We start from the raw sequence: 21,387 nt of genomic DNA, 5'->3' as shown, positions 1-21,387 counted from the left end.
CTGTCGACCCAACCCTGATCAAGCCTTCAGGGAACACTCCAGAGTTTTCCTGAATTACTCTTCCTTTTGCAGGGAGCACTGGGCCCCAGGAGAGCTCATTCTTCCAGAAATAACGACTTGGCTCTTGGCAGCATTTTCCCCCTTCTTATCTCTTATGATTTCTTGAAAATGTTGTTCTAAGAAGAAGAGGCTTGTATCCAGGAGGCCTCAGGGTTTTCCTGTGGACTTTGGGACCCCACAAGCCAATGAAGTGCATATTATACACCAAGACAGTCCTTAGGAAAATGGAGGAAATTAATGTAATGTAAGTTGTAGTTGGCCTATTTCAAGACCATGAAGTTCCATTATTCAGCCCAAGTTTAAGAATTCATCCCAACGTTGAAAGCACATACAGAAGATCTTCAGCTTAGGGAGGGTGATATTTATTTTAGTCTGTGTCCCCCTAATTTATAGCATCTTGGAAAATTGCAGAGAAAGACATAGTCAGAAATATTTTTCTGAGTTAGAAGTAATCATACTAAGTCAAAGGTTTTGCTGAGTCTCAGCATTACAGAAATAAACTAGTTATTAGAGTTATTATAGAAATAAAATCTGAATGACAACATAAGCCCTTATTGAAAATGTGTTTCACTTTCATTTTCAGTGTTCCATAGTAACTGGAATTTCATCTTCAAGTAAGAGAAGGGGGCTGAGTGGGAAGTAAATCAATCTCTATAGTTGGATCTCTGTATCCACGGATTTCAAATCTGCAGATTCAACCAACCGAGGGCTGGAAGTGAGATCCAGGATTAGTTGAATCTGCATGCTAAACTGTAAATACAGATGTAAAGGGCCAACTATATTCACTATACTTTTATATATCATTTTATATAAGGAACTTGAGCTTCTGCAGATTTTGGTATCTGCGGGAGTCCTGTAACCAATCCCCCGCAGATACTGTGGGGCAACTGTACATATTGAGTATTTACTGTGGGCAACACATCTTACCTCTGCCTTATTTAAGTCTCACCAGAGTGGATTCCTACAAAGTAGGTATAGTCATCCCCACTTCCTAGATGAGAGTGAAGCCAAGAGTTATTTTTGCCATAAGTCACACAGAAGTGTTAGGGCTAATATTCAGGTTTGTTTGCCTAACCCCAAACCTGAGCTCTTTAGTCAGCCTTCCCCCTTTACCTTCAAAGTGTTCTGAGATTTTGGCTAGAGACTGGCTGGGAGGAAGTGGAGGTCTGGTAAAGCTGAGTAGATCAGTGAATAGAGGGAAAGCTTCTCAATCCCAGAGGTGTGGGCACTGTCTGGGGAATCAACCCATTACAGAACACCACCCCAAGCTGAGCCCCTCTACGTCTTTCCAACTCCTTTCTTATTCTTTTTAGGGCAGGATTTCTCAGTAGTGGCTCTATTGACGTTTTAGACCAGGTAGTTATTCCTTGCAGAAAGCTCTCCCGTGCACCTGTAAGGTTAAATGTTCAGTAGCATCCTTGGCCTCTATTAATTAGATGCCACTAACACCTTTCCCTAGGCATGACAATAAAACCGATGGAAGAAATTTTCACATATTGAAGTATGGGGAAGTCATTCTGGCTTATATATCTTTTAACTTAAACTTTATGCTAACTAGAACAGCCTGTTTTGTGGACTATTAGACATACATTGTACATCTGCTTTAACTGATAAAGAAAAGAGTCCATTGACCAGAAGTAAAAATGTCTGTTTTAAAGATAAAGATTAAATGTCTCCCTTCCTGGGGCACCAGTGCTAGTACTACTTCAATGATGAGGCTCCTTTCCCAAGCCCCAGGGCCATACTGCCTCGCCGTACACATGTGTGTATGTGCTGATCTGTCTTCTTTGGAACCTAGAAATAATGTACCCTTGTCATGTTTGATGTTCTTTGTTCTGACACATTATAAAACTGTGCTGAAAACCATGCTTCTCTGAAACAGTTTCTCACAGCAATCTGGGAGGCTGTCTCCCAGACTATAGTCCTCAGTTTAGCTTGAATAAAACTCTCTTCTATTCTTGTTATAGATTGATTATTGATGATTTTCTTTCACATTACTCGGTGTAGTCAGCAGGATATCTGAAAAACCAACCTGAGGTCACCTGGAGCCTACTATGGACCAGCTCTCAGTACCAAGCACAGACTCTGAGCACCACCACCCCAGCTTCACCACATTCTTCTGGTGCCTTGGTGAGTTCTTCTGATATATGGACCTCCTTATCTTAGGTTTGACCTTCCTTTGACTTTTATTCTAGTTGTTATTTTAAGACTTGGCATTTTATTGCAGTATCAGTGCATTTCCTAGATAAAAAGGAACTAGGAGGAGATCCTAGGCAGGAAAAGCCTAGAAGAAGCTTTTGGTGTATTTCCTAGGTGAACAGGACCTAGGGAGAATTCCTAAGCAAGAAAAGCCTAGAAGAAACTTTGGAGTGCTTTCCTAGGCAGAGACCTTTAGGTGATTTCTTACACAGACACCTTAGAGGGAATTCTTAGACTGGAAAAGCCTAGAAGGAACTTTAGAGTAAACTGGGTTGGCTGACCTTTTTCTCCAATTTGGCTTAAATTGGAAAGATTTGTGTATATATATTATGAAGTAGCTGTTTGACAGCAAAATGAGAGATCGCATCCATTCAGCTCTCAAGAGAAGGGCGGTAGTTCCTACCAACCTAGAGACATTCTCAGGCAACCTGGAGGAATCATCTGAGAACTGATCATAGTGATGAGTAGTGGTCCCATAGGGAACCCCATCATGACACTTGATGTAATTTATAGTTCTCCTGGGATGTACACATAAGAAATGGTCTTTCAGTGCTCTGAGCCCCCACAGAGGTTTTAGACCACTACAGGAGAAGATGAGACATGAAAAAGCTAGACCAACTCAAGGGTGATACCTTGATAAACTAAGCTCACAGGTAGCACACTTCTGACCCACTACACTGCCCTTAGAAACTGTTCAGACCTTATAAATAAAATGAAAGTAAAGGAAAATGGGAAATAGCACTTCTAAAGCCTCCCAGCTCCCACCTGGGCAGCTACCCACTAGCAGTCGGACTGACTTCATGGAAAGTTGATACTGAACCAATACTATCAAGTACTTAACCTGGCCCTAACATGATCAGGGTAGGGCTCTTCTGACATTCTGAAACTGGTTTTATGTATGCAGCTGGAAAATAAAGCTGGCTTGATAAAACATCTTTTCAAAATTCTGACACAGAGGGAACAAAGTACTTCTTGGAGAAAGCTTAAAATTCTAACTTTTACCATGTCCTTGAAATGTAAACATAGCCCTCATTACCTGAGACTATAGCCTTGGTTTAATCAGTACAACCTAAAATTTAAAACAAACAGACAAAAAAGAACAACAATAAAAAAAAAAAGAAGAAGAAGAAGAGAAAAGAGGCCTTTTCAAACTCAAGCAGGAAAACTATTAGATCTCTATCTGTGTTTATCTGGTTATATGTATGTCTATGTTTGGTTATAGACATGATATGTCTCTACCTTTGGACGGTATTGTCAAAATTAATTTGTAAAAGAGCTCTATTTCATTGGCTTAAACAAGTAAGTGCTTATATAAATTCTCAGAAATAAAATAGGAACTCGTTCAAAGGAATTCTGGGTTCATTTGATCTGGGAAATATTCATTATTAATGTTCAGTATTAAAGTTAGTTTAAGTTATTGATATAATTAATACAGACATGTCTTTAGGGTCATCAACATTGAGAATAATACTTTTATTGTACCTGGCTTTACAGAAAGTCAATAAACTCATGTTATCTCTGTTAGAAGACTTGTCAACAAGAAAATTAACTTGATATGATACTATTTTCATAAGTAATAAAATAGAGATAAGTGTTTTTTAAGTAGATTATTTAAGAATAATTATGTTTTATGGTATGTCTACTTAAAAATATTTTTTCCTGGTTTTTTATTACTTGAAACTTTAGAGTTTTGCTAAATTAAGTTTAATGATGGGAAGTCATTTAATGTCTAGATCATTTTTAATAATAAGATACTGAAATATTAATTGCCAAGCAAGTCTATGTTTACCTACTTTTGTCTTTTATTAGAGAAAAACTAAAGATGTTTGGTTTATTGCACACATGTCTTATATCATATTGAGGAAAGAAAGTATGCTGTGAGTGTATGTATGTTTCTTGAAGTTATGGAATATTGTATATACATTTGCCAATCAGGAAATGCTAGTATGGCAGTTCACAATTGTTGCTTCTTGGGTTTTGCTAGAGATTAAGGCTCAAGGGTTAAAAATTGTAATATATATATATATAGACACACACACACATACACACACACACACACACACACACACACACACACACACACACACACACACATATATATATATATATATGTAAATTAACCTACTAGAAATAATAAGGGAAACATTTCAGTATGCAAGGAAAGTAGGTTGTGTGATTCCAGTAAAAGAAGGTGTGAGAAATGGAAATGCATTTTGTTAAGGTAAAAAGAAAATGATTTTGTCCTGAATTTAGTTATTTCTAAATGGGAAAGAAAATAAGAGACAAACTAATCTGGGTATAGAAAGTTGTGGGAGGTTTGTGAGAAAAGAGCTTTGTATGTAGTCAGGACTGGCTAAGATTAGACTGAATTTAACTGAGTGAATAAATTTTAATATTAAAGGTAAGGTGCAGCAAAACTAGAATTTGGTTCTCTCTCGGTTAGGATGATAAAGTTTTCTTGGAATATTGATTTGTTTTGATAACAGATTGTAAAGGTTTCTTTACACTTTGAGCAATCTGTTGTCTTTCTGTATTTGCATTTGAAATATTTTATATTGTCCCTTTGGTTAAGTGAATGACTAAGCATTTTTTGACAGTGACTTACTTGACTAAACATTTGAAAAATCTTTTTGTATTTTTGGAAAACTTTCCTATATTCAAATCCTAAATGAAGTCTTTTGGTTTGGAACTAATTTTGAGATATTTCTCCCTCCTTATAAAAAGAGATGTATTAAACTAATTAGGCACATTGTCATGGGAAGCATTGTTAAATAAAAAGTAGCATTCAGTCTTCTTTATGTAGTGTCCATGTAAACATGCATTATAATGCATGTCCTAGGAGTCTTACATGTCCTGACATAAAACAGTATCTGTCATCAAAATTGAGACTTAGACTAAGGGGACTGAACCCAAGTATCAGGGAAATGCTCTAGCTGACTTTCATGAAAAGGCAGCAACAACAGAATCTGTAAAGATTATGGCATGTATAAATTAAGTCCAGTCTTCTTCTGCAGAAAAAATTAATCCCCCATTGTCAGACTTTTGCCGTCTTGATATCCTTGAAACATGGCAACAGTCTGCTCCCAGATCAGAGAAATTAGGATGAGTAAGGAATAGCTGTGAATTACAAAGTTGGGCCTTGGGAAACCCAAGATGACCACTTGGCTCTTCCTGGATCCCTGGCAAGCCCCAGTTTTCATTTGATGGGTTAAAGCCTTCCCTTACTGCAAGGCTGTTGCCCTCACAATGACAAAGAAACTGTTAGAAAATACGATTTTTTTTGAGGTATACTGTCTACAATCTCCAGTGATCAGTGCACCCAATTTCTGGGCAAAACATATGAGCCTTAACAAAAGCCTTGCAAACTTCTTCAACTTGTCACTGACACTATCACCCTCAATCATCAGGCAAGGTAGACAGAACTAAAGGAAAAACTGGGCTCAAGCAGAACAAGAATTAGTTACATGGGATTGAATGAACTGATAAATATAATGATAATTTTAGTGATATTTTTGTCTGAAATATTACTAACTTTTCATCTTTATTTTTCAGTTATAAGGAAACCTTTCTCTTAAGCTAATTATGACTTACACCAATTTGGTAAATTACACCTTTGTATTCAGAATTTAATCTTTATCTTTTCTCCTACCAGATCCCACCAGAATTTGGAAACTCTTAGTGAATACTCTTATTTTCATGGCAATATAGTTATTTGCATAAGTTCAATAAGAATTTGTTCTCCTTATAACAAGACACAATTGGAAACATTGACTATATTATCATGGCTTTGACTGAAGTGTCATATTCAGGACTATACATAAGATGAAATATGACTAGTTTTAAGAAACTAGGGTAGACTTTATGGAACTATAAAGCTCCTGGTACCTTGCTTACAGGGTTCCCAGCAATCTTACCAGGTTAATAAGGAAGGCTACTTTCTGGCACTTGCAGGAACCTCAAGATATTTTGGATCTTGAGAAGAGAGAAACCTTCCCAAACCTATAGGTATTGCAGGCAGAATCTGATGGCAAGTCTTTGACGTGGCTTTCCTGGCCTTGAGAAGCCCTTTGTAAGTTCAATTTGGGATTCCTTATGAAAAGTTCCAACAAAGTCAAACGTAAAAGAGCCTGTAAGATCAAATAATCAAATAATAATAGGGTAAGTGTGTTGAAATCAGACATATTTTGCAAATAAATTAGTCTTAATTTGGCTGTATTTTGTAGAAATGAAGATAATTTTAGAGAGAAGAAATTACGTTTCATTAATATACCTTCATGGATATTAAGTTCTCATGTAGTTAATTATCTGTGAGGTTTGGTATTTACTGCCTGAGACTCACTTCCCAGATGGCTCCTTTTTTCTGTGTAGCATTATTATAAAGTTTAATTGAATTATTAAAAGGACATTCTAAGCTTGGTTCTGAAGCTTACCTCATTAAACTATCTTTGAACAAAGATCAGATGCCCCATGACCTGCAACCAGGAGATTGTGCACATTGGAAATAAATCAAAATGTTCTTTGCAGTCATGTTGGACAGGACCTTATCAGGTATTATTTACTAATCCATGTGCTAGCAAATTAAAAGGCATAGACCCATGGATTCACATCTGTCATTTAGAAAAGGCCCCTCCACCTCAGTAGACCTTGACGCCTATTTCTGACACCTATTTCTGGCACCTGGCTTCTACTGACTAAGGCAAGCACCACCGAAGCCAGGATAAGATGACGACAGTGGTAGGCAGCTGACCCAAGTATCCAGAGACTCATCCTACCAGTTCTATTGAACTGTTTACCAAATGTTTGTCTCCCTATCAAATTGAAAATTGTCTTATTTCTGACTATACTTTTGTCTCAGTGTTCAGGATGGAAAGAACATTCTCTAGTAAAGTCACAGAGTATAGCTACTGGGGGAGATATAACAGATTGTTGAATCTGTCATCAAATTCCTTGGTCAATACAAGACTGACAAAAGCCCCTCATAATACCCGCCACTGACTTGTCAAATGCTCCTAACATTACCACTCATCTAGACTGACCTCTCTCTGGCCTAACATTTCAGGTTCAAATTCTTCAACATATTAATGTGTGCATCCATTGTCTGATACAGTCCTCAGTCTTTAGAGACCAGACACAACTTTCCCTAGGACCACTTCACTCCTTTTCCTATAAAAAAGAAGAGAGGAAGTCCTAGTCCTGAGAAATATATTGGGCAGGCAGCAAGCATTCTGGCATCAAGGGACAAATATTTTGATCATCATTGTTTTCATTTGAGAGATTTTGTTTTCAATCAAAACAAGGAAATGATGGAAGAAATTTTCACATATCAAGGTATATAGGGAAGTCATTCTGGCTTATACATGACCTTAAGTTTATGCTAACCAGAGCAGCCTGTGTTATGGCCTATTAAACATACACTGTACTTCTGCTTTAACTGATAAAGAAAAGGGCCCACTGACCAGAAGTAAGAATGTCCATTTTAAAGATAAAGTGTTTCCCTTCCGGGGACACCAGTCTAGTACTCCTTTGATTATATGTCTCCTTTCTCCAGGTGCCAGGGCTATATGGACCTACTGTGTATGTGCTGATCTGTCTTTTATTTATTTATTTTTTTGAAACCATGAAGAAATGTATTCCTGTCATGTTAGATGTTCTTTTTTCTGACAAAGTATAAAACAGTTCTAGAAAACCGTGTTTCTCTGAACAGTTTTTCAGTTATCTGAGAGACTGTCTCCCAGATTATAGTCCTCAGTTTGGCTCAAATAAAACTCTTCTATTACTATTATTTTTATAGATTGATTATTGATGACTTGTGTCACCAAAACATATCACCAGAACAAAACGCCAGACACTGCCAGGAGACTCCTGGGGTGGGCATCCCCACTCCCCAGTTAAGAACCACTGTTCTATGTTGACCAATTATCTTAATTTTCCCTGGACTGAGGAATTTGCCAGGGATTTAGTGCTAAAGCCAAGACAGTTGGGGACAAACTGGGATGATTAGTCCCCCTGCAAGTGGAATTTCATCTCCTGACTAAATAAAGGCTGTTGTGGAGAGGGGTACTGTGCCGATAACATGGATGTTATCCTGGCTGTCTTCAGTTTCTCTAAGTTATTTCTATACCAAGCACATCTTCCCATTACTGCTTTTGTCCCCCTTGTAGCCTTTGAAAGGCTAGCTGAGTAGAAGACCAGAGGGAATGCTAGTGTGTGTGTGTGTGTGTGTGTGTGTGTGTGTGTGTGTGTGTGTGTGTGGGTATGTGTGTGTTGGGAGGGGCAGTTGGGTGCTGGACTTTAGAGAGCCCATTGGTGCTGCCCGGATGGGTGATATGCATTTATGTTTATACTCGGAGTTAATGGGTACTGGATGGCGAAGGTTTTCAGCTCTGTATTAATTTGACCTATGCCTATGAGATATGCGCATTTTATTTGGTACCGTATTTGAAATATTTTTATGAGTTATGCTGACAATTTAATCACGGGCATTTCCATGAGAGAAACAAATAAAAGGAAGGTCTCAAAAGTGGTTCATTATCGGAATTATTTTTGTTGTGCTGTTGAGAATACATTTGCAATAGTAATAAAAATTTGGGTTGTTTACAAATTTACAAAGCACTTCCAAAATACATCATTCATCCCTTGGCCTTTTGCTCTTGGTGTCATTCATTTACCTATTTACAGGATGAAAATAAGTGAGTTCTGAAAGTGGTAAGTGATCTGCAGAGGTCAGATGCCAGATTTCGCATGTGAATCACTGGGCTCTGCACTTTGTGACTCCATCCTTCTCCAGGCTGTGAGAGAATGAGTCCTGCATGTGCGTGCTGAGTCTGGGTTGCTGTAAACCTAAATGGTAAAATGAAAGTGTAGATGCAGAGGCTGTGAATCATCTCTATAGCTATGACTATGACTATGCCCATGGCCCTGCCCCCTTCTCTGTCTTAACCAAGTTGGGGGATGATGTAGTTTCCACGAGGATACAGCCTAAAACCCATGGTCATCTGGCACCAAGGCACCCCCCCCCCCCGCCTTGGTGATACCTGTCTGTGTCTTCCTCTGTGCTTTTTGACAAGGTGTTAGGGATGTGATGTGCTATGTATGATTGTTTGCATTTTCCTTGATTATGTAAACCGGTGGCTTTTGCCAAGAACTCTCCGTGCCCTGAAGCTCTAAGCTGTGTCCCTCCCATTGGCTGACTTCATTTCATTTTGTGGGGAGGAGTGTTTTTCAGGTTGCAGAGCAGTGATAACTGGCAGTGTCTTTTGGGTGTGAGGTACCTGGAGTTCAGAGACCCCCAACCCCTGACAATGACAGCAGATGAGTTGGTTTTCTTTGTGAATGGCAAAAAGGTAAGCAGAAACTGACCTCTCCTTTGGTCCCCCTGCTCCCTGGGAGGGGTATGTATCCTCTTGAAATGGCTCATTTTTGTTCTTTCTCTTTTGTGTTCTCTATCATTTGTTCACCTTCTCTCTTTCTTTCTCTTCCTTCAAAGCTGTTGCTGCATTTGGGGTAACGTTGGGGAAAGAAGACCTTCTCAGAACTAGAACGCTGTCAAGATACTCAAGGGGCAAAGGAGTGATGGGGAGGGAAATGAACAGAAAGGTGTCTGTGAGCTCCACCCATGCTCCCTGCCGACTTTTTGCAGTAGTAGAGACACTGGCATGAAGAAGAGAAAGGTGGACGGGGTTCTAGTGATACTTGAAGGTCACCCACCACACCTCTATTTCTGTGTTTAATCAAATATACCCAAAGGTTTTTGTTGCTCTCTTTACTGAAAAAATGAACAGGAACATGTTTTCTTGCTAATCTCAGGGTATAAGATGTACATAGGTTTGATTCTCATATTTCATCTCTAAAAATGTAACAGCTAACTTGTATGAGGACATATACTGACATCTTGTGGCAAGCTATAATTTTTGTTTCATAAGGGGCATGCTCCCCCCATCCTGACACTTAGTTATACATACAAATATTGCGAATCTCTTTGATAAAAATTGCCCACTTGGAGGGACCCAGAGGAGGTGGGGGTGAGGTGGGGCAGAGTGGGTCTTATGATATGGGTACCAGTTCTTGCAGCACTGGAAGGATGAGAATCTTTGCAGATTTCAATGCAGATCCAAGGAGAGAGTGTGCAAGTACATCACATTGCCTCCACTGTCCACTTACCCCCCCCCCCCACCCCTGCTGAGCTGCTTGCATCTACTTCAGCTCTCTGGTTGGGAAAGAAAGGGACAGTAAAAGGGCAATCGTGGCTACACATTGTGAAAGGCCATGTGGACAGTGTGAGTAATGGTTGTACCCAGTGGTCAAAGAGCAATTTTATTTGTTTTGCTATATTGGCACTTTTGCCTTAAGAAACTGGACAACTTTGGAGGCAATTTTCAAGAAATAAAATGTGCTTCATAGGACGTCCAGAGCTTAAATTGTTAGGGTGTGTTTGGGGGACTAGCAGGGGAATTCTATGAACCATCGTAACATCAGTGTGCCCAGGTCTGTTGGATTCAGTTTGAGTGGTAGCACCGGGTGGGACCGGGGAATGGGGTCCGCCATGCTCTTCCAGGTTTCGAGTTGTCCCTCTGTGCCAACTTCCTTTCAGGATTGGCCTCTGGCAGCAAACCAAGAGGTAGGGCAAAGCTTCCATGTTGGTGGTTGTAAGACTTTTGCAGCCAAGAATTCTGACAACTTCGTTACATTCAGCAACTACACTGTAGAGATTTGCAAAAGTTGTTGAATTGGCTTTCTTGACACATTACTTACACAGAGGCATCTTCTTTGGCATCTTTCTAAGCAATTTTTACATTGGGTGAACAGCTGGATTCAATGACTTCCAAGGCAAAGTCTCACTCTAAGTTTTCATGTTTATCAAGCCATCAACTCGTGTGTCACAGGACAAGTTTCTGCTCCTCTTTAGGGATGGTTTGCTATGATGCACTCGATCTAGTAAGGAGCATTTCAACATAAATCTAGTTTGGTAAAAATTGTTTCCCCATGTATTTTATCTTCACGTTAGGAGAGCAGTTTAAAAATTGTCAATGGTATCATCACATCAAACCCGACCATCTCTTGAAGCTGCTGCTACTAACAGTTTCTGTGATGAATATCCATGCTTTTAATTTTATAAACATTTGGCCCCTTGAGAATCTGCTGGAAAGGTGGAGAGGCAATGAAGGAGAGATGAGGTGAAAGCAGCGTTAGAAAAGCTCGACCAAGCGAGGGAATTCCCAGTCAAATCGAGGCAGCTGTAAATTTGTTCCCAATTCTATTCCCAAAATGTTCTAGATCTTTTGTTACCTGGCATTGGCAAGGACTTTGCCAAAGGAGTTGTTGGAACCTGGTGACTCACTCTTAAATACAAGCTTCCTACTCTCCCTGTTTCAGACCACTGCCCAGGACTGTCTTTACTCATTGTGGTCCTGGAGAGGGTGTGAGATGCAAATGATCAAATACCTCGAGGGCCTTCTGTGGTGGTGACGGGCCTTGCTGACTGTCATTTCCACATCTTCTGATCTATAGTCAGAGTCAAAGGGAGAGAGCTGCCCAGGATTTTGGTTTCACTGTAGTGACCATCCTTTTGCAGGGCAGATTCTTGTTTTTCCAAGCAGTCACCCTCTGGTTAGTGGAGATGATGGCACCTGGAGGAATCTGGGAAGATTCAGCATGTAGGGAGCAACTTAAGGTGTCCAGGAGTGACCCCCACAAGAAGCAGCAGTCAGCAAGTGAGTCAACACTCACTCGCCCACCCACCCACGTCATCAACATTTACAGGCTCCTTCTAGGTCTGGGCCTTGGGGACACATCTGCACTGGATGAATAACACCTCTAAGACAGGCACTTACCACCTGGGAACTTGGGAACTAGTTGTAGAGGTGGATTATGACTAGATGAAGTACCGTATTCCAAAATGTATTTCAGAGACAACCATCCCCATGAGATTTCCTTCTTAGATATTCTTAGACCACTTTGTACAGTGTGGGCACATAGTAGGTGCCCAATTAATGTGGACAGAATGAATGGGGGAATGTTAAAACCTTGAGAAATCCTCCACTGAAGGAATTTATTTTTTAAACTTTGTGTTTTAAATTTATTTTAAATTTACAAAGCAGTTACAAGAAGAATACAAATAAATGTTAAAAAGCCTTTACCCACATTTAACACCTAACATTTTGTCACATTTTCTTTATCTCTTTCTCTATGCATTGATCTATAAGTACAAAATAATTTTATATATTTATTTAGTGCATATAATTAATCAGAATAAATTCATAAACTATAAAATTTTCTTTCTGAACCATTAACGGTAAATTTCAGACATTATGCTCCTTTAACCCTTAAACTAAAAATAAAGGCATTTTTACAGAACTACCCACAACCATTTATAAAAATCAGGAAATCGAGTGTTAATATAACCCTAGTATCTAATGTATAGGCTTTATGCAAGATTATTCCAATTTCCCCAGTAAGGTCATTTATGACTTTCTCCCCTCCAATCTGGGATCCAGGATCATGCTTCGTACTTAGCTGTCATGTCTCTTTAGTCTCCTTTCATCTGGAACAGCTCCTGAGCTTTCCTTTGTCTTTTGTGACATTGATGTTTATGATGAGAACAAGCCTTTTTTTTAGAATGTCCCTCCTTTTGAATTGGTGTCACAGTTTCTTATAATTAGATTCAGAGTGTGCATTTTGGGCAGGATACCAGAGAAGTGATATGTCTTTCTCAGTAGGTTATATCAGGAGGCACATGTTATAAACGTCCCCCTTTATTTGTGTTGTGAACTTTGATCACTTGGTTAAGGTGGTGTCCACCAGGTTTCTCCACTGGAAGATTACTCTTTCCCATTATAATTAATGAGTAATCTGTGAGAAGATACTTTGAGGCTATGTACATACTTTTATTACCAAGCTTTCACCCACTAGTTTTAGCTCCCATTGATGATTCCTGACTGGATCCAGTATTGTGCTGATTACACGATGGCCAACCATGTGGACAAATTGGCATTTCTCTGTCAGGAAGAACTTTCCCTTCTCCCCTACTTATTTTCTTGTTTATTTATTAATGATCAGTTTGGACTCATGTGTTTTATTTCTATTTAATGGGCTGTAATCCATTATGGTTATTATGTTTTGATGCTTGAGTTTTACCAGAGCAATCTGCTTAACCCCAAATTTCCTGAGCTCACTTCCCCACAGTGCTTTTCCTTTGGAATACCCAGTTTCCTTTGAGCATCCTGCTGGGAGAGGGTTCGGCAGAGTTTGCTGGGGCAAATGCTGCAGACATGCCATGAGAGTGACGTGGACATTCTCTGTAGGAATTCAAAGAAGGTCGGACCACTTGTGGCTGGGGTGGTATGGAAAGCCCTTACTAGGGAAGTGTTTGGGGTCTTCTGATAAGTCAAGATGAAGGTGGAAGAGGAATGGAGTGGCCAAAGGCTTAGGATCAGAAGGTAAATGTTGTATTTTCACTGAAATACGAAGACCAGCTTGGTAAGGAAGTTGGAAGGGGGAAAGGCTGAAAATGAAGACTGGGGACACGTTGAAGGGCCTTGAAAGACATACTAAAGAACTTGGGTGCTACCTTGAGTATGTGGGAGGTCACTGAAGGCACCGGGCAGGGAACTGATGTGATGTGATAAAGGACAGCATCAGGACAGGAGGAAGGAACAACTTGAGGGGAAGGTAGTGTGCAAAGAGGCTCTTCCTGCCACCTGGGAGGAAAGTAATAAGGATCTTTATTTTGTGCATTTATAATGACTCTTTGTGTGAAATTTGTAATCAGGACTTTGAACAAGCTGGACATGTGAGGTGTAATCATAAAAGAAGATTAATTTTATCTTCCAAGGGGTAAATTCTGGTAGTTTCACGACCTCCTGGATTACTCGTAGTCAATAAAAAAATTCTATGGGCAATTATAAGTTGCCAAACACAGTCTGAATTTGGGACAGAGAGGAATGGGTAGTGAGAAAGTTCTTATTTAATTGGTGCCGGTGTAAGATGGCTTCCCACCACTGGGATCCTTCCATTGCAAGTCTCACGACATAAGAGATGTGTTTTCCTCAGTCTGGCTGCTCTTCCTCAGCCCTTAGATTTGGGAGGTCCACTTCACACAGACTCTGATGGAGGTCCCATCACCTCCTGCAGTCAGTCTTTTGGGAGTTATTTAGACACCTCAAGCAAGCTGTCTCTCTCATGCATGGCCTCTGCATGTCCACGACTGACACTTTCACATCCTTTGCTCTTTCCAACTCTTATCACATCTTCTCTCCCCTTGACCACCCCAATCACCCAAACTCTTTTACCCTTGATAATGCACAAGGAGAAGTGAAACAGATTTTCATAGATTTCGTTTGATGATTTCCATCAGGAACTGGCCCTGATTTCCTTCAGGAAATGGCCCTGCACTTTATAGACCTCCTTTCCATCTTATTGAATATTCTGTTCGGGACTTTGGCTTGAGATTTCCCCTCCATTTCTAACCTGTGTTAATCTTGCTGAGTGTGATAACCCAACACATACAACACTCCGCTATGAGTACAGGCCGACAGACTGCTGTCTACTGCCTGAGAGTGAACACACCAGGAGGCTCAGCCAGAGGTCTGCTTGCTGCAGTGCTCAGCTGTCCCTGGTGGTCACAGATGTGATCTGGCAGCTGGAAATGAGAGGACACGCTCCATTTGAAAGGGACTTTGCCTTGATCAATCCAGCAGGGCAGGTGCAACACCTCTGGGTTCTGTGGTGGGCCCGGAGCTGAGCACTGATGCGAAATTTAGGATCACAGAGTGTCAGCATGTACACAGTTTGGCTTGCAGTTCCTGTGTTCATCTTACAGAATTATCAAGAAAAATACCTTCATTTTTGTGATATGTTTAGCACGTCCCCATTAACTTGACAAATTCTTGGATGAGACAGTGGCTGAATATACCTATGATATAGTTTTCACTTGTTTTTGTTTTTATAGGTGGTGGAGAAAAATGCAGATCCAGAAACAACCCTTTTGGCCTACCTGAGAAGAAAGTGTATCCTGACTTTGGAGTAGGGGTGAAGCCGAGGGTCATTCTCTGGGCCTTATGCCATTTGCTAGTGACTGGTCTGTGGGCCGTGAAGTGCTGAGGAAAGAGCCCTGGGCCAGGGCCCTGGTCACTTGCGTTTTCGTTGCAGCTCTGTCACTTGGCAGCTTTGTGACTTGGGAAGTCATTTGGACTCTGAAATTCTCAGCTGTCCAGTAAGAATATTGTTCTTGATACTCTTCAAGGTCTCTTGCATTTAAGACTCAGGTTTAGTCCTGGGCCTGTAGAACAAATGGCTCCGTAAGGCCCTCATCAGCCCTGGCCAGCTTCATGGTCATCCCTCCCCACAGGAGGAGTGGGCCCTGCCTCTGCAGACCTCTGTGAACACATACATGGACTTCCCAGGGAGCGTTTCCAACTCTGCCAAGTGGGAGGGGAAGTCCAGGGAAGGGGTGTTTCTTGGGAAAGGGGTGCCTCAGGTGGGAACTGTGTAGAGGCACCCTGCACTGTGGGAGTGGCAGGCACTGGGAAGCCTGGGCTGAGGGACTCCCAAGGGGGTTGGGGTGCTGCTCTGCTCCCGGTGTTGGGGTGGAGCTTCTATAAGACCCCCATACCTTTGGTTTTTCCAAAGTAGGAGAGTATTCTGAGGCCCCAGAAAAAAAATAAACAACAGCAAAGATAGGAGCTTTTGATGGCAACTGACCACATAGAGGTGGATTTCAAGGTGATGTGCGTAGGTTACCTCACTGATCCCACAGCCGTCCCTTGGATGGAGGAGGAAGTGAGGCTGGACGTGTTATGAGACACTCCTCTCCCACGTGTATTCTGGGCACATGCTGGCAGACCTGGACTGAAGCCCAGAGCCACACTCTTAACTTCCCTCCCACACTGGCAACTCTCTGGGGGCCTGTTGTGGACCAATGCTCCTCTTGACCTCTGTCAGCAAGCCCTCATCGCTCCCAGAAGCGGAGTGTCTGGTGACTCCTTCTGGTGATGTATTTGGGAACAACAAACAACACCCACGGAGGCAAGCCTGGACTCCATGGCCTTCCCTCTGGTTCTTTTGACTCCTGTCAGAGAGAGGCTGGCTGTCATGTACTTTGTCCTGGATTTTTGACCTGGAGGGGGCAGGTCTGGAGGTTCACAGAACACAGACCTGATGGCGTTTTTGTAGAGGTGGAATTGCTCAGTGGGGTCAGGGGACTGCATGGAACTCCATTTCCAGCCCATCTACCTGGGCTGTCTGGGAAGAGAGGCTCATTCTCAGGGATTGTTAACATCTATTTCATTTTTCTAACAAAGTTTTGAAGGCTGGAAAGCCTCAGAAATTCTTGACCATAGTGGTTGGCTGGTTTGAGGGACAAATCTCAGATGAAATCCAAACCTGAAAGTTGGCGTATAGCTCTGAAGGCCTCGTGGCTCGTTGCTGCCCGTGCTGAGAGTTCATCTGTGGGAGTTCCGGGCAAGAGAGAAGACCCTGGGCTCAACTTCTGCCCTGGCTTCCAGAAAGATCCCCTGGCCAGCAGGCGACCTCTAGACTGCTCTAGGCACCTTCCATTTGTTCCAGTGTGCCCCTAGAGTGGTCCGAACTGCTGATCTTATACGTCCTGACTAGTGAAAAAAAAATCACTCAGGATCTAGTAAGCCCTCCTCAGCTGTGTTTTAAAAGAGGCGGCAGTCTGGAGTCAGATGACTGCATTTGGGCCCTAACACTCAGAGTAACAGGAGTGACTGTTACCTTGCAGGGCTCATGCCACGTCTTGGGTCTTAGTTTTTTTTTTTTAATACATGAGGAAATGGTGGTTTATGCCCCACCTGCTAACCAGATTAGTGTGTCAGTGAAACCTGTCCAAGGATAAGTGCTTTCCAAGTATAAGATGCTCTGTCATTATTAGTATTCATTTTGTCTCTAAATCCATTCATCTTTATCTCTGTTAATTTCATCAGCTCCCTCCATCTTCAGTAGGAAGCTGGATGGTCTGGAGGCCTGTGGACCTGAGGGGAAAGCAGCAAAGGAGTCCACGTGTCCCAGGGAAAGAGGCCGCCATAATTACGGTTCTCCAGAATTATCTCTTTGTTAGTTAGGCACTTTTCAAATGCAAAGTATCAGAGTCTTCATTTCCCCAAGTCTATGTAAGAAAGGGCTCCAATATTGATTCCTAACTTCAAATATATCTTCATTTTAATTCCATTCACATATCATATGGGCTGGAGATTCAGAAAGCCCTAGTCCAGCCCTAATTTTGTTCCCTGGACCTCATCAGCCCAAAAGGTTTTGGGGGGAAGGCTGGACTCAGCAAGTCCCAGAAGAGATCAACAGCTCATTCTGGTCCAAATGGCTTCATTGCACGTGGGCTGGGGGACGTGAGGGCTGCCCCACACGCTCAGTCTCTGGGATGCCTGATTCACCTGCCCAGTGAGACCGCAGGGGTGGGGCTCTGTAAGACCACGCCTAGAAGACCCCAATCCCAAGGAGAGTCTCCAGGACTAGAGAGGAATAGAACTCCAGTCCAAGGGGATGAGACTTGGGTGCGGTTGCCTTTTCTCTCTGTCCAGTGGGGCTGGCCGCATGTCCTGCCTCCCCAGGGACAGAAAGCCTCTCTAAACGGAAGGGCACCTGGCTCTGCTGCCTCCTGGGTCGAGGAGCCTGAACCTGTGTGTGGACGGATGGCTCTGCACTCACAGGTAAGCCCATTCGTTTCTCAGCAGCCTAGCAAAGAGTCTTTCCTCTGTGCTCATGTTCCTTAATCTTGACCATCCAGTGGGGCTGAGAGGAACCAAGCTGGGCTGTGGAGAAGGGGGCTGTGGGGCTTGCACGGTGATGCTTTCCAAGTATGATCGTCTGCAGGACAAGATCGTGTATCCTTTGCCTGCAGGTGGATTGCCCTTGTGAGGACTAGGGTGCAGGGATCAGCTTTTGATTGGGTGTGCATGTGTGTGTGTGTGCACGTGTGGGTGAGCCCCTGCGTTTCTGAGCAGGCTCTGATCATGGACAAGCACATTATAGAATGACATCTTGGGAAGTATCTTCCTGACTTATAAATATAGACAAGACTCTGAACTGCTGATAAAATGACTTTTCTAAAATGCAGACTCATTCCACATCCTGTGAAATCCTTCAGTTGGCCCCCATTGCCCCCAAATTAAAGTCCAATCTTTTTGCTCAACACATGAGGCCCTGCAATTTGCCTCCCCTTTCCAGTTTTCTTTCTCTTCATGGACCCTGCACTCCATTCATGCATAAGCATTGGTGAACTACTGATGCTCCATACCCACTCATTTCTTGATCTTTGCATAAGCTGTTTCTTGTCTTGGATGTCTTTTCTTCCAGGATTTCTCTAGCTGGCTAACTCTTAATAGTTTTTTAGGACTGAGCAAAATATCCCCTCCTCCAGGAAGCCTTCCTTGACTTCCCAGATTGGGTTAGATGCACCTTGTCTGTGCTGGCCCTGTAGTGCACTGTGCACAGCCCTCCTGAAGCAGTTACTATAAGATATTTAAACTGCATCTTCACACTGGCTTCTATTTTCTTGAATTGAAGGCCAGCTATCAAAGGACCGAGACTTCGTCTTACTCACCTTTATTTCCTCAGCCCTTGGCAGGGTGCCTGGCTTATGGTTGCTATTCAGTAACTCACGTTGGCTGTATGTATGATTGAATGACTGATGAGTAAAGGGGTGGATGTGGGGAAGCTCTAAGGGGCTGGTGTTTAATGTCACCTCTGGATTTTCCTCTCCACTTCCCTGCAGAGGAAGGGGAGAAATGGAGGTGGGTGAAAGCATGGAAGCAAAAATGACAGGAAATTCTGAAATTAAGGAGGCTAAGGAAGGGCCCAGCAGAGAGAGGAACACGTGCTGGGCCTGGAAACTGCCAGAATCTTCCTCTTTACTTAGCCTCCAGGGTGGGGCTAAGGAAGAGGCAGCTGAAATTGATGCTGGCTCCAGTGTTCCAGCTCAAATGCCTAGGTGCACTGATGCCTGATCCCAGAGGACCCTGAAGGAGTTCGGGCCCTGAGCCTTGGGTGGAGAGGTGAGGACACCTGTGGAAAAGACAAGACCATGATGTAGAGTGAAGAGAAATGACACAAAGCATTACAGATCTCCCAAGCCCTGCACTCAGGTCTGCTCTGATGACCTGAGAGGACAATGAAACGACCTTAATCTGGGGTTCCAGCCACTTTTCTGCCAATGCCTGCCTTGCTCCCATCTGCTCCTTACACCATATTGCCGTGACAACCGTGGAAGGAATAGGAAGCACCAAGACGAGGCTGCATCCTGTCCAGGTAACCGGAGGCTCTTACCAAGGCTGCAGACTTGTTCTGGGTTGTTGGGCTGAGTGTCACTGCCTGGGCAACGGAGGCATTCTGGCTTGACCACCTCTCCATCTCCTTGTGGGTGGGCATAGGGATGATGGTGGCTGTGAGGGAGAAAGAGGAGGCACCTGAGCCCGAAGCCCCCTCCTGTGGCCTGGTGGATGTAACATTGCATGGCTCTGAGGGAACCAAGAGGTGAACTGAATCTGGTGGCTGGGAAGTCCAGCTGTGCGAGAGCTGGAGGGAGGAGGGGCAGGGGCACTTCCTCTCCTTGTGCCCAGGTGGGCTTAGGAAACCCCTGCCTTCTCAGATGGACGATTCCAAAAGCTCTGTGCCCCTTGATAAAAGCCCACTGACTCCCTGCTCCCTCCCATGGTAATTCCATTGCCCCTGTTACCTCCCACCCACAGATCATACAAACGTGAGCTCAGCCAGGGCTGAGTCAGAGAAAAGAGACACCCGGGTGTCTAATCAAGGCTTTCTCTCTGATGGTTTCAAGCACCTAAGGAGGGATTGAAATCGGGAATGTTTCGGGGAAGAGTGGGGAGTAGTCTGAGGGGTTCATGGAGAAAGAAATGATGCTTGGAGACAAGGTGGAATGGAGCCCACATGGGAACAGAGCACTGTGGGAAGGGAAGGGCACTGTTTGCTGTGCTTCTTGTTTAGGGAAACCAAGGCAGGAGGTCACGAGAGATTACAGTCACAGAAGGTGCCTGAGCCAGGCCCTTTTCTTAATCTTCCCTTGACCATTTGAGGAGACATGCCATTCAGATCATGCCTCCCTTGGGCCACTCACGTGCATCCTGGAGCCTGGGCCACGGTTGAGCCAGCTAATTATACGTCTCTGAGGGAGCATCTTGGACCAGTTGCAGGGGGTCAGAGCAGGGTGGGGTGGGATTCCTTCATCTCTGTGACTTTGCTTCCTAGGCAGGAAAAGGGCAAATTACTAAAATTGTCCAACCTGCAGCAAGTATGAGAGGATTAATGAGGGCTTGTAGTTTTCTTTGAAACAAATAGATGAACGAATGAAACTTTTAAATGCTGAGATCATACTCCTATAATCAGGCGAAAACCCTCCGTTTCCAGTGGTGCAGATCCTTATTCCTGATCCACTTCTTTTGGCTCCATATAAGCTGTAGGGCCAGACTACACTTGGCCTTGTCCATTTACGTTTTTCTCTTGGTTCCTGTGACACTACACTTCCCTTCCTTCCTCCCATCTCCATGCTTGCACTGTGTGCGGCGGCTCCTCTGCTCAGTCCCTAATCGCTGCAGCACCCCAGGGATCTGGCCTGAGCCCCTTCACTTCCCCATCTTCACACTCTCCCCAGGTGAGTTTAATAACCATCCACATGTGAAGGCACCCATATTTCTTTCTTCAGCTTTGACCTCTCTTCAGAGGTCAGACTCCTATTTCCAGCTGCCTACTAGACATCACTAGATGGACGTCTAATCTCCAACTTAACAAAACCCTATTCCCCCAAGCTTCCTTCTTCCCAGTCTTCCTCCTTCTGAGTCAATGGCAAAGGCATTCACCCAACTGCTCAAGACAAAATTATAGGAGTCATCTGTGTCGCTTTCTCTCAGATACCACACCCAATCCATCCAGAAGTAGCATCTCCTCTTCCTCCAAAACCTGCAGTGAAACCTCCATGTTTTTCTCAGCTTCCCCTATTGCTGCTTGGTCACAGCCACCACCCCCTCTTGCCTGGGCCACTTCAGTGTCCTGGTCCCCTGTTTCTTCTCTTACCCCACAACCCACTCCCAGCAGCTAGAGTGATTGTTTAAAAACGCAAATTAGATTACATCAAGTCCTGAAATT

General features: G+C 43.0%; 1 protein-coding gene across 2 annotated transcripts in view; it reads left to right on the top strand.

The window, feature by feature from the left end:
- The first annotated feature begins 9,471 nt into the window (after positions 1-9,471).
- XDH (xanthine dehydrogenase) overlaps positions 9,472-21,387 on the top strand; it is a 57,936-nt gene continuing 46,020 nt past the window's right edge. For both annotated transcript variants that reach the window (XM_032497305.1, XM_006183167.3), the window contains exons 1-4: positions 9,472-9,602; positions 15,206-15,263; positions 18,017-18,113; positions 19,428-19,536. In XM_032497305.1, the coding sequence (XP_032353196.1) occupies positions 9,561-9,602; positions 15,206-15,263; positions 18,017-18,113; positions 19,428-19,536 (306 nt within the window). In that variant the 5' untranslated portion in view covers positions 9,472-9,560. The remainder of the gene's footprint in view (positions 9,603-15,205; positions 15,264-18,016; positions 18,114-19,427; positions 19,537-21,387) is intronic.

This window comes from Camelus ferus, chromosome 15, assembly GCF_009834535.1.
Source record: "Camelus ferus isolate YT-003-E chromosome 15, BCGSAC_Cfer_1.0, whole genome shotgun sequence".
Classification (NCBI taxonomy): Eukaryota; Metazoa; Chordata; class Mammalia; order Artiodactyla; family Camelidae; genus Camelus; species Camelus ferus.
Note: the sequence above shows the minus strand (reverse complement) of the source record. Positions and strands in the feature narration are given on the sequence as shown.